A 13944-nucleotide genomic window follows, 5' to 3' on the forward strand; every position below is an offset into this window, starting at 1 on the left:
CCCTACAACTCAATTCTAAGTGCAGCATATTGGACGACTCCACAGTCATTGATCATTCGCGACTTTAAGTCATTCCTGTTATCTCTAGAGCATCCCGTGTATCTATAGCGCTGCATTTCTTCCCCATCTTACTACGGATAGGGTTTGGTGCATTCCAGAGTTCACTTATGGTCCCACAAAGGTAATCTTAGGAGAAATTAATTTTAGCATACTGTAAATGCCTGTGCATAATGTGCATAACAAAACATCATTATTTTCATTATCTTCAAAGGAATTTCAGACTCTGCAGGCCTGCTGGGAGGAAACATATTACAATAAACAGGTAAGATTCATCCCACAAAAACATAAACAACAGAAAGAGAGTTATATTTCAAGACAGTTTAGAGAAGGTGGTCATAAGAGTTCTTAATATCACTTGCAAATTGTGAGGCATGAGCAGTTGTGAAATGTTGCGAGAGGCCCTTCTGAAAGCACATGATATGGTATTTCGTGGCACGGTCTCACACCTTACCTCATCTTGCAGAAGAAGCTCATGGTCCACTATCTGCTGCTCCAGAGTCAAGGCCAGGTCCCGCCCCATGTCACCACGGAACACATGAGCAACTGGCTGGTGTCTCAGGGCAAAAACCCCTTAGGGAGAGGTGAGTACCACGTCAGCACTCACCTTCACTGCCATTTCCTGCCACCAGCAGCACTCCAGGAGGTGTGGGTAAAATAAACAACAGAAAAATCAGAAGCCAGGAAAGTTGAATTGTTCTGTGTTCTATTTGAAGGGTGTGGAAGGAAACCCTGGAGGAGGGAAACGACCTCGCTCGGCTGGTAAGAGAATGAGAGTTAGAGACATACTACAAGTTAGTGAGCTCTTTACTAGCCTTTCAACAACGAGTTAGCACAGCAGAATAGATCTGTTGTGAAATTCACCCCACAGAGGCAGATCTGGCTTTTTCCCCCTGAACACAGAGGCAGATCCGGCTTCTTTCCACCTGACCTGATACAGAGGAAGATGGTGGACATCACCACTAACACAGAGGAAGATCCGGCTTCTTCCCACCTGACCATCACCCCTAAAACAGAAGATCCGGCTTCTTCCCACCTGACTGTGGTGGACATCACCCCTAAAACAGAGGCAGATCTGGCTTCTTCCCACCTGAAGGTTGAGGACATCACCTCTAACACAGAGGCAGATCCGGCTTTTTCCCACCTGAATGTGGTGGACATCACCACTAACACAGAGGCAGATCCGGGTTCTTCCCACCTGGAGGTTCAAGACATCACCACTAACACAGAGGCAGATCCTGCTTCTTCCCACCTGAATGTTGTGGACATCAACCCTAATACAGAGGCAGAGCCCATCTCTTCCCTCTTGGAGGTTGTGGACGTCACACCTGAAGAAAGGACTCTCACGATGGCCGTCATCGCCACTCTGCCAGCTGACATCCAAGCAGGTGAGTAACACTTAGAGAGCACTCTGACAGGTGCCGTTTGTCATGACATCTTAGTAGAACCTTTCAACTGGCCAGTGTTTAGAAGCTACGGATTGCATTTGTTTACATTCTGATCCTCTTTTTTTCCCTTTCCAGAGGATGTTGCTGTGGTCATCCCGGATGTCACCCCCCACGTCACCAAGGACGTGACACTGGATGTTCCATGCAGAGCTAGGAAAGGGGCAGTCCGGTGATTATTTTGTAGGCTTTGGAGGGCAGTGTGCTGCTGCGCCTGCCACAAGGAAGAGGAGGAACTATATTAATTATTCATCACACCTGCAGAAAAGGGATTGAACCATAGACCATTAAATTATTCGCATTTTAATTTAACTAAATTGTGCTTATCTTCTGTTTACTACTTTATTTCAGAACTTTTCTATAAACTGTCACTTTGCAAGTGTGGAGTAGGTTGTGTAAATAAGTAGGAAACACCCCAATTTAATGCTTTGAATAATTTACTTTGTCCATTTAAAAAAAATATGTATTATTTCACAACAAAAAAATGGAGGGCGCTCAACCAACGTTGAGTTGAGGTGCAACCAAAAATTTGAATCATCATAGAAAAGGAAAAAGCCCAACTCTTGCTCACTATAAAAATGCATTGTTTTATTCAAGCAAGATTAAAAGATTAATGTTTCGGCCTATTCTATGATGATATGCAAAGTTGTGTTTGCCCAGTAAAAGGGTGACCCACACTCACCCTGGTTCTTGAGGGTTGAAGACAGTGAAAAATGATCATTAAGTAAATGGGACTTTTCAATTATTGAATAAAAATCTTTAATGAACATGAATTTAAATACAATTGACTTGAGGATTAGAGCAGGCAGGCTGACTGGCTAGCCCTGAAAGCCCTCTGCCTCTACCTCTGTGTGGTTCATCTCAACCAAGAGCTTGTGTGGGTTGTCTTTCTCTCTGTGGGTGTGAATCACTATGACCTCTCCCTCTGCCTGCCATTTGGCTGATCAGAAGCCTTCTGCTCTTTCTTGCTCACATGAACAGGAGGAATGGCCTCTGGTTATCCACGAGGCAACACCTTCTACTCCATATTCTCCGATATGACATCAAACAGACGTTGCTTAGCAACAACAGACATCAAAATTGTGAACCTATCCGAATGAGCAAAGCTAGTGATATTTTACAAGTACGAAAAGACTATGTCCCGCAATCTTGCGATGCCGAATCAGACACAATATTTCTCAGGCCTTTCAGTCTTAGATTATTAAAGTTGAACAACAATGTCCAAGCTTTTCAAAGCAACAAGACCAATGCCTTATTTCGGGAAATTGCAAACATGTTCAAATTAGCTGAGCTAATGAAATTTTTCAAAGCAACAAGCCTTATCCACGAAATTTAATGAAATAAAACGACCCTATTTGACATCATACAGACTTTGCTATGCAACAGTAGACATCAAAGTTGTGAACCTGTCCGAATGAGGAAAGCTAGTGATATTTAACAAGTAAGAAGAGACCTTTTCCCTCAATCTTGCGATGCAGAATCAGACACAATAATTCTCAGGCCTTGCAGTCTTAGATTATTAAAGTTGAACAACAATGTCCAAGCTTTTCAAAGCAACAAGACCAATGCCTTATTTAGGGAAATTGCAAACATGTTCAAATTAGCTGAGCTAATGAAATTAAACAACCACGAAGGGACTCGAACCCTCAATCTTCTGATTCGAAGTCAGACGCCTTATCCATTAGGCCACGCAGTCTATGTGATACATCCCTATTTGACATCATACAGACTTTGCTATGCAACAATAGACATCAAAATTGTGAACCTGTCCGAATGAGGAAAGCTAGTGATTTTTAACAAGTACAAAGATACTCTTTCCTTCAATCTTGCGATGCAGATTCAGACACAATAATTCTCAGGCCTTGCAGTCTTAGATTATTAAAGTTGAACAACAATGTCCAAGCTTTTCAAAGCAACAAGACCAATGCCTTATTTAGGGAAATTGCAAACATGTACGAATTAGCTGAGCTAATGAAATTAAACGACCCTATTTGACATCATACAAATCAAATCAAATCAAATTTATTTATATAGCCCTTCGTACATCAGCTGATATCTCAAAGTGCTGTACAGAAACCCAGCCTAAAACCCCAAACAGCAAGCAATGCAGGTGTAGAAGCACGGTGGCTCGGAAAAACTCCCTAGAAAGGCCAAAACCTAGGAAGAAACCTTTTCCCTCAACCTTGCTATGTGGGAATCAGACCTCTTCTGGCTGTGCCGGGTGGAGATTATAACAGAACATGGCCAAGATGTTCAAATGTTCAAAATGACCAGCATGGTCTTATAATAAAAGGCAGAACAGTTGAAACTGGAGCAGCAGCACGGTCAGATGGACTGGGGACAGCAAGGAGTCATCATGTCAGGTAGTCCTGGGGCATGGTCCTAGGGCTCAGGTCCTCCGAGAGAGAGAGAAAAAGAGAGAATTAGAGAGAGCATATGTGGGGTGGCCAGTCCTCTTCTGGCTGTGCCAGGTGGAGATTATAACAGAACATGGCCAAGATGTTCAAATGTTCATAAATGACCAGCATGGTCGTATAATAATAAGGCAGAACAGTTGAAACTGGAGCAGCAGCAATAATTCTCAGGCCTTGACTGGGGACATTAAGGAGTCATCATGTCAGGACCAATGCCTTATTTAGGGCATGTTCAAATTAGGGCTAATGAAATTAAAGAAAGAGAGAAGGAGACTTAAAACCTCAATCTTCTGATTCACACAGGACAGAATAGGACTGGAGAAGTATCCAGATATAACAAACTGACCCTAGCCCCCGACACATAAACTACTGACATAAATACTGGAGGCTGAGACAGACTTTGCTATGCAACAGTAGACATCAAAATTGTGAACCTGTCCGAATGAGGAAAGCTAGTAATTTTTTCAACAAGTACAAAGATACTCTTTCCTTCAATCTTGCGATGCAGATTCAGACACAATAATTCTCAGGCCTTGCAATATTAGATTATTAAAGTGAACCTGTCCAAGCAACAAGACCAATGCCTTAGTTAGGGAAATTGCAAACATGTTCAAATTAGCTGAGCCAATGAAATTAAACAACCACTATTTGACATCATACCTCAATCTGATTTGAATCAAATTATCCATAGGCAGCCCTTCGTACATCCTGATATCTCAAATGCTGTACAGAAACCCAGCCTAAAACCCCAAACAGACATCAAAGGTGTGAACCTGTCCAAATGAGGAAAAACTAGTAGATATTTAAAACCTAGGAAGAAACCTTTTCCTTCAATCTTGCTATGCAGAATCAGACACAATAATTCTCAGGCCTTGCCGTCTTAGATTATTAACAGAACAACAATGGCCAAGATGCCTTAAATGTTCATAAATTGACCAACATGTTCATAATTAGCTGAGCAATGAAATTAAACAGCAGCAGCACGGTCAGATGGACTGGGGACAGCAATCATCATGTCAGGTAGTCCTGGGGCATGGTCCTAGGGCTCAGGTCCTCCGAGAGAGAGAGAAAAAGACAGAATTAGAGAGAGCATCTTGCAAACATGTTCAAATTAGCTGAGCTAATGAATCATCATAAAAGACAGTACTGACATATGCCAACAACAGTCAAAATTGTGAACCTGTCCAAATGAGGAAAGCTAGTGATTTTTCAAAAGTACAAAGATACTCTTTCCTTCAATCTTGCGATGCAGAACAGTTGCCACAATAATTCTCAGGCCTTGCAGTCTTAGATTATTAAAGTTGAATAACATGTCCTAGCTCAGGTTCAAAGCAACAAGAACAATGCCTTATTTCTCGGAAATTGCAAACATGTTCAATATTAGCTGATTTAATGAAATTAAACAACCAGAAATAACTCAAAACCCTCAATCCACCTGATTTCGAAGTCAGACATCCATTAGGCCACCTGCAGCATAAATACTGGATATTGACTCAAACAGACTTTGCTATGCAACAACAGACATCAAAGTTGTGAACCTGTCCGAATGAGGAAAGCTAGTGATATTTAACAAGTAAGAAGAGACCTTTTCCCTCAATCTTGCGATGCAGAATCAGACACAATAATTCTCAGGCCATGCAGTCTTAGATTATTAAAGTTGAACAACAATGTCCAAGCTTTTCAAAGCAACAAGAAAAATGCCTTATTTGAGGGAAATTAAACAAACAAAGGGACTAAAACCTCAATTTCTGATTTAATGAGACTCCTTCCAAACGACCCTATACATGACATCATACAGACTTTGTTATGCAACAACAGACATCAAAGTTGTGAACCTGTCCGAATGAGGAAAGCTAGTGATATTTAACAAGTAAGAAGAGACCTTTTCCCTCAATCTTGCGATGCAGAATCAGACACAATAATTCTCAGGCCTTGCAATATTAGATTATTAAAGATGAATAACAATGTCCTAGCTTTTCAAAGCAACAAGAACAATGCCTTATTTCAGGAAATTGCAAACATGTCCATATTAGCTGATTTAATGAAATTAAACGACCACGAAAATGCTTCAAAACCTCAATTTTCTGTTTCAAAGTCAGACACCTTATCCACGAGGCAACACCTTCTACTCCATATTCTCCGATATGACATCAAACAGACGTTGCTTAGCAACAACAGACATCAAAATTGTGAACCTGTCCGAATGAGGAAAGCTAGTGATATTTTAACAAGTAAGAAAAGACCTTTTCCTCAATCTTGCGATGCAGAATCAGACACAATATTTCTCAGGCCTTGCAGTCTTAGATTATTAAAGTTGAACAACATTGTCCAAGCTTTTCAAAGCAAGACCAATGCCTTATTTAGGAAATTGCAAACATGTTCAAATTAGCTGAGCTAATGAAATTAAACAACCACATTTACACTCAATTTCAAATTTCTCTTACGAATAAAATGTGGGTTTGTTTTAGGAACCTTAGTATTTCTAACAGCAACAACAGCACAATGGTCACTTAAATCATTACAAAAAACACCAACCGCAGAATATTTACAGTGCCTTGCGAAAGTATTCGGCCCCCTTGAACTTTGCGACCTTTTGCCACATTTCAGGCTTCAAACATAAAGATATAAAACTGTATTTTTTTGTGAAGAATCAACAACAAGTGGGACACAATCATGAAGTGGAACGACATTTATTGGATATTTCAAACTTTTTTAACAAATCAAAAACTGAAAAATTGGGCGTGCAAAATTATTCAGCCCCTTTACTTTCAGTGCAGCAAACTCTCTCCAGAAGTTCAGTGAGGATCTCTGAATGATCCAATGTTGACCTAAATGACTAATGATGATAAATACAATCCACCTGTGTGTAATCAAGTCTCCGTATAAATGCACCTGCACTGTGATGGTCTCAGAGGTCCGTTAAAAGCGCAGAGAGCATCATGAAGAACAAGGAACACACCAGGCAGGTCCGAGATACTGTTGTGAAGAAGTTTAAAGCCGGATTTGGATACAAAAAGATTTCCCAAGCTTTAAACATCCCAAGGAGCACTGTGCAAGCGATAATATTGAAATGGAAGGAGTATCAGACCACTGCAAATCTACCAAGACCTGGCCGTCCCTCTAAACTTTCAGCTCATACAAGGAGAAGACTGATCAGAGATGCAGCCAAGAGGCCCATGATCACTCTGGATGAACTGCAGAGATCTACAGCTGAGGTGGGAGACTCTGTCCATAGGACAACAATCAGTCGTATATTGCACAAATCTGGCTTTTATGGAAGAGTGGCAAGAAGAAAGCCATTTCTTAAAGATATCCATAAAAAGTGTTGTTTAAAGTTTGCCACAAGCCACCTGGGAGACACACCAAACATGTGGAAGAAGGTGCTCTGGTCAGATGAAACCAAAATTGAACTTTTTGGCAACAATGCAAAACGTTATGTTTGGCGTAAAAGCAACACAGCTCATCACCCTGAACACACCATCCCCACTGTCAAACATGGTGGTGGCAGCATCATGGTTTGGGCCTGCTTTTCTTCAGCAGGGACAGGGAAGATGGTTAAAATTGATGGGAAGATGGATTGAGCCAAATACAGGACCATTCTGGAAGAAAACCTGATGGAGTCTGCAAAAGACCTGAGACTGGGACGGAGATTTGTCTTCCAACAAGACAATGATCCAAAACATAAAGCAAAATCTACAATGGAATGGTTAAAAAATAAACATATCCAGGTGTTAGAATGGCCAAGTCAAAGTCCAGACCTGAATCCAATCGAGAATCTGTGGAAAGAACTGAAAACTGCTGTTCACAAATGCTCTCCATCCAACCTCACTGAGCTCGAGCTGTTTTGCAAGGAGGAATGGGAAAACATTTCAGTCTCTCGATGTGCAAAACTGATAGAGACATACCCCAAGCGACTTACAGCTGTAATCGCAGCAAAAGGTGGCGCTACAAAGTATTAACTTAAGGGGGCTGAATAATTTTGCACACCCAATTTTTCAGTTTTTGATTTGTTAAAAAGTTTGAAATATCCAATAAATGTCGTTCCACTTCATGATTGTGTCCCACTTGTTGTTGATTCTTCACAAAAAAATACAGTTTTATATCTTTATGTTTGAAGCCTGAAATGTGGCAAAAGGTCGCAAAGTTCAAGGGGGCCGAATACTTTCACAAGGCACTGCATGTGGAACATTTGTCAATATCAAATCAGTCAGGGTAGATTGATCTGGGCATTTAAGATTTGGGTGAGTGGGTGAGTTAATCAACTGGGTAAGATTCATAGAATTACAAAACATTTTTTAAATCATCAGACACCGGCTTTAACCAACACCAGTTGAGATCACCAATCAAGATCATTTCACTGTAATTTAGAAGTTTAGACATAAGGTGTGTCAAAGAAGAAAATGCATCATCGAGAACACAGGGGGGTCTATAACAGCCAATCACAGTTATAGAGAGTTATAGAGAGACCCTTTGAAACGTCAATATTCAAAGCAAGAAATTCCAACTGTTTACATCTAGTTTCAGACTTTGCCACACTTACAGGGAATTTTAGTTTTTACATATATAGCCACACCCCCACCTTTCTTAAAACGATCAGTGCGATAAACATTGTAACCACAAAAACAGACTTGCTGAGCCAGGTTTCAGAAAACACAATTACATCAGCATCAGTTGATTTAGCCCAAATCCTAACCCCTTCAATTTTTGACTGCGTACATTTAAATGAAAAATACCAAAACCAGATCTTGATTTAAAATCAGAGGGGGTTTGGAGACATTGTATATCAGGGCCAGGGTTAGGTTGCACGTTACCTGATATCAACAAAAGAAGAATAACTAGGCACCTCGGTTTAATAACATTGTACGGCTTCTCTTTTTTAAGAGACCTACCGCAAGCGAATTCTACAAGTGAGTTTCCAGACAATACAAAACAGTCATTTAAAACCATTAGACCTTGGTAGTGACACAAATTCGTACTGTTCACACCATGCCACAAATACATCGGCACTTGGACGAGTGGACCGAGTGAAAAAGAGCGAGTTCCTGCAGACAAAATGTCTAATGGTCGGGAGAGCACATTGTCAGATGTCCTCACCCAGCAGCAATGTTCGTTTTCTCCAGAGTTCAGTAAAGTCAGTGCAAGGTGCAATATACACAAAATGGTCATTTTCTCTGACAAATGTAAAAAAAAAAAAAGAGACCAAAGAATGTAAGGGGAGGACAGCTGTATGTATGAGTCTGAATGTGAGTATTTGCGCGTGTGAGTAGATTGGGTGTTGAGGTCGTAGGTACAACTGTAAGCAATTCCGATCTCAAATGTCTGTTTAATGTGAGAAACAACATGAAAAACACCTGTTAGATCATTACAATGCGGACTGTCATGCATTTTTACTATTACCAACAAGACAACGAAGTGATACGTGTCATGGAGACTTATAACGGATACTTTCCAAACACCAAAAGTTCCCACGCTGAGCGATACTGTTTACTACACTATTATGCATACAATCCAAATCATACGTTTATTGTCATTCATACTCTTATTTTTAACCGAATATCTTTGCAAAGGTGTTCCTTGTGTCAATTCAGAGCTTGGAAATATTGTAATAATGTGCTTAAGAGGATAACAGGATAACACAACAACCACATTTTCAATTGACAATCATTGCTTTAAATGGATGTGGTCGATAGATTTGTATAGGTGGAGCAGTGTGATGTTGTTCCCCTAGATTATGCACCAAATTGCACACAAGGACCAATTCAAATAGGCCAGGTCAAGAGGGGATGTTAATAATTTGATAATAATAATAATTCAGTGTATTTTTTTAATTGAATTACAGCTGCATAGCTAATGTTTTTCTTTGGTGTAAAAACACTTTTTCATATCAATATTGTACATACATGTGATTGTATATTTTGGTTTGGTCCATCGCAGGTTATCTGTATTTCCATACCCCCTTATTGTTCTCTTTTGCCTGACCTTCGGCTTGCAAGGTATGTTGTCCTTGGCTCCGAAATTGTTCAATATAAAACCGTGGTAATGTTACACAATGTACTGTTATGCACCATAAATTTGTTACAATGTGGATAATATAAAGATGTATGTTATCAAGGTTCACAAAGCTCGCTAACTAGGGTATCTATTGTAACTTGTGAGTACTTGGGACAGTGTTTGAGTGAGTGTCCATGTGCTTGCGCAGGTGCCTGAGAGCTAGGACTGCGCCAAGGGTTAACATAATGTGTGTTGTCTCTTCGTGTGCAGGGCAAATAAAAAATAATTCAACTAGCAGACCTCCAGTTGTGGCAGCGTCCTAATTAAAAGTACACAATGCAGAACGAACCACGCTACATGGCATATATAAACAATGTATTTAACTTGTAAACCAAGGCTGGATTAGTTGGTCTAAACAACATGCACCCCGATAATCGCGTCATGAATCGGGATGGGCTCCTACATCCTCATATACACATTATGACATAATAAAGAGTTTAATCTTTCACGAAATAAAGACAAAGAAGCATACCCATTTATACAGGTTCTACACATTCCATTTCTCCATGGCAATAGAATGTAAACATTCTATTTTGCGCCAAACATCCCTACAACTCAATTCTAAGTGCAGCATATTGGACGACTCCAGTCATTGATCATTCGCGACTTTAAGTCATTCCTGTTATCTCTAGAGCATCCCGTATATCTATAGCATTGCATTTCTTCCTCATCTTACCATGGATAGGGTTTGGTGCATTCCGGAGTTCACTTATGGTCCCACAAAGGTAATCTTAGGAGAAATTCATTTTAGCATACTGTAAATGCCTGTGCATAATGTGCATAACAAAGCATCATTATTTTCATGATCTTCAAAGGAATTCTGTAGAAGCAGTCTTTATTTTCAGACTCTGCAGGCCTGCTGGGAGGAAACATATTACAATAAACAGGTAAGATTCATCCCACAAAAACATAAACAACAGAAAGAGAGTTGTATTTCAAGACAGTTTAGAGAAGGTGGTCATAAGAGTTCTTAATATCACTTGCAAATTGTGAGGCATGAGCAGTTGTGAAATGTTGCGAGAGGCCCTTCTGAAAGCACATGATATGGTATTTCGTGGCACGGTCTCACACCTTACCTCATCTTGCAGAAGAAGCTCATGGTCCACTATCTCCTGCTCCAGAGTCAAGGCCAGGTCCCGCCCCATGTCACCACGGAGCACATGAGCAACTGGCTGGTGTCTCAGGGCAAAAAATCCCTTAGGGAGAGGTGAGTACCACGTCAGCACTCACCTTCACTGCCATTCCCTGCCACCAGCAGCACTCCAGGAGATGTGGGTAAAATAAACAACAGAAAAATCAGAAGCCAGGAAAGTTGAATTGCTCTGTGTTTTATTTGAAGGGTGTGGAAGGAAACCCTGGAGGAGGGAAACGACCTCGCTCGGCTGGTAAGAGAATGAGAGTTAGAGACATACTACAAGTTAGTGAGCTCTTTACTAGCCTTTCAACAACGAGTTAGCACAGCAGAATAGATCTGTTGTGAAATTACACTAATGGGACTTCCTGTTTCATACTGCAGGCCTGGGAAGTAAACACTTGCCTAAAAATGATGAACATAGAGCACAAGGCTTTCTGCAAGCTCCGCCGCTCCATGCACCCCACCTCGCCAGCTGACATGTGAGTTCCATGTACTGCCCTGCATATGACTTGATCCATTTATCTACACATCTGGAACTACGCAGAAACAGACTAAGACAGTGTTCTCTGTGAGCACATTGCACATCGTTTAGCGTTGTCTTCTCCTTTTTGTTGATTTCAGCGATCCTAAGGTCCACAGCATCGTGGAGAGAGCTGTGAGGAGCATTCTGGGCGAGCAGTCCAAAGAGCCCAGTAGCAACCTGCTCAGCCCATCTCAGGTGGTGGTGGAGGTGGTGCCCAGGCTCCTCCTGGCCCTGTGGCTTCAGCCAGAGGAAGGCCATTCAGAGCACCCAATCCTAATAGGTGGGATGGCCGTGGGCATGGTGGCGGCCGTAGTGGAGAAGCTCTCCTGCATGTTAAAGGACCCTTCCCCTCACATCCCTTTCTCCCGGGCTGCTGCTTTTGACTCTGTGTGGTCGATCCTCGGGAGAATCAGTCAGTCCTTCTCCACCGATGACCTGCAGAGCCCTTTTTATACGAGCTCTGTTTGTGCCTTTGTGGCGGACGAGGTGCAGAGCTGCTTCCAGCCCCCTGCAGCCACCCTACCAGTCCCCCCTGTCCTCGCGGTGGCCGCTTCCACCACACTACCAGCTGACATCCAAGCAGGTGAGTAGCACTGATAGAGAGCACTCTGACAGATGCCTGTTCTGATGACATCTTGGTTCCTTGTAGTAGTAGAGCTCATCAGGATTGTTGTTGTCACCCATAACACAGACCCGGCTTCTTCCCACTTCGAGGTTGTAGACATCACCCCTAACACAGAGGCATATCAGGCTTCTTTCCACCTGGAGGTTGTGGACATCACCCGTAAGACAGAGGCAGACCCGGCATCTTCCCACCTGGAGGTTGGGGACATCACCACTAACACAGAGGCAGACCCAGCATCTTCCCACCTGGAGGTTGAGGACATCACCACTAACACAGAGGGAGATCAGGCTTCTTCCCACCTGGAGGTTGTGGACATCACCAGTAACACAGAGGCAGATCCGGCTTCTTCCCACCTGAATGTTGTGGACAGAGCTTCTTCCCACCATGGAGGCAGACCCGGCTTCTTCCCACCTGAGGTTGTGGACGTTCAAGGACATCACCACTAACACAGAGGCAGATCAGGCTTCTTCCCACTGGAGGTTGTGGACATCACCCGTAAGACAGAGGCAGATCCGGCTTCTTCGCACCTGAATGTTGTGGACATCACCAGTAACACAGAGGCAGACCCAGGTTCTTCCCACCTGAATGTTGTGGACATAACCCCTAATACAGAGGCAGAGCCCATCTCTTCCCTCTTGGAGGTTGTGGACGTCACACCTGAAGAAAGGACTCTCACGATGGCCGTCTCCGCCACTCTGCCAGCTGACATCCAAGCAGGTGAGTAACACTCAGAGAGCACTCTGACAGGTGCTTTTTTGTTTTTTACGTGTTATTTCTTACACTAGTACCCCAGGTCATCTTAGGTTTCTTTACATACAGCCGACAAGAACTACTGAATATAAGATCAGCGTCAACTCACCATCAGTACGACCAAGAATATGTTTTTCGCGATGCGGATCCTGAGTTCTGCCTTACAACCAGTGTAACCGAGTGGATCACATGCAGCGACCAAAAAAAAAAAAAAAACGACTCAGAAAAAGAGGGAAACGAAGCGGTCTTCTGGTCAGACTCCGGAGACGGGCACATCGTGCACCACTCCCCAGCATTCTTCTTGCCAATGTCCAGTCTCTTGACAACAAGGTTGATGAAATCCGAGCAAGGGTAGCATTCCAGAGGGACATCAGAGACTGTAACGTTCTCTGCTTCACGGAAACATGGCTCACTGGAGAGACGCAATCCGAAGCGGTGCAGCCAGCGGGTTTCTCCACGCATCGCGCCGACAGAAACAAACATCTCTCTGGTAAGAAGACGGGCGGGGGCGTATGCCTTATGGCCAACGTGACATGGTGTGATGAAGGAAACATACAGGAACTCAAATCCTTCTGTTCACCTGATTTAGAATTCCTCACAATCAAATGTAGACCGCATTATCTACCAAGAGAATTCTCTTCGATTATAATCACAGCCGTATATATCCCCCCAAGCAGACACATCGATGGCTCTGAACGAACTTTATTTAACTCTCTGCAAACTGGAAACGATTTATCCGGAGGCTGCATTCATTGTAGCTGGGGATTTTAACAAGGCTAATCTGAAAACAAGACTCCCTAAATTTTATCAGCATATTGATTGCGCAACCAGGGGTGGAAAGACCCTGGATCATTGTTACTCTAACTTCCGCGACGCATATAAGGCCCTGCCCCGCCCCCTTTCGGAAAAGCTGACCACGACTCCATTTTGTTGATCCCTGCCTA

The 13944-nt window shown here is 42.5% G+C and overlaps 1 protein-coding gene and 1 non-coding gene across 2 annotated transcripts; one reads left to right on the forward strand and one right to left on the reverse strand.

The window, feature by feature from the left end:
• Positions 1-3125: 3125 nt before the first annotated feature.
• On the reverse strand, positions 3126-3198 carry trnar-ucg. Its single transcript has one exon. It is a non-coding gene; the product is annotated as a tRNA-Arg (tRNA).
• Positions 3199-9132: 5934 nt separating this feature from the next.
• Positions 9133-12975, forward strand: LOC121841026. Its single transcript, XM_042306927.1, has 6 exons — positions 9133-11174; positions 11307-11352; positions 11484-11581; positions 11724-12208; positions 12317-12666; positions 12730-12975. The coding sequence occupies exons 1-6, from the start codon at positions 11065-11067 to the stop codon at positions 12973-12975; spliced, it is 1335 nt and encodes a 444-aa protein (XP_042162861.1). The 5' UTR covers positions 9133-11064.
• The last annotated feature ends 969 nt before the right edge of the window (positions 12976-13944 follow it).

Source organism: Oncorhynchus tshawytscha, linkage group LG26 (assembly GCF_018296145.1).
Source record: "Oncorhynchus tshawytscha isolate Ot180627B linkage group LG26, Otsh_v2.0, whole genome shotgun sequence".
Taxonomy (NCBI): Eukaryota; Metazoa; Chordata; class Actinopteri; order Salmoniformes; family Salmonidae; genus Oncorhynchus; species Oncorhynchus tshawytscha.

Bases quoted from the DNA above. Each gene is read 5' to 3' on its own strand.
- LOC121841026 (XM_042306927.1), top strand. From the start codon at position 11,065: ATGGTCCACTATCTCCTGCTCCAGAGTCAAGGCCAGGTCCCGCCCCAT. The intron at 11,353-11,483 runs GTAAGAGAATGA...TTCATACTGCAG, and splicing joins GAAACGACCTCGCTCGGCTG to GCCTGGGAAGTAAACACTTG. The intron at 12,209-12,316 runs GTGAGTAGCACT...CCCATAACACAG, and splicing joins ACCAGCTGACATCCAAGCAG to ACCCGGCTTCTTCCCACTTC.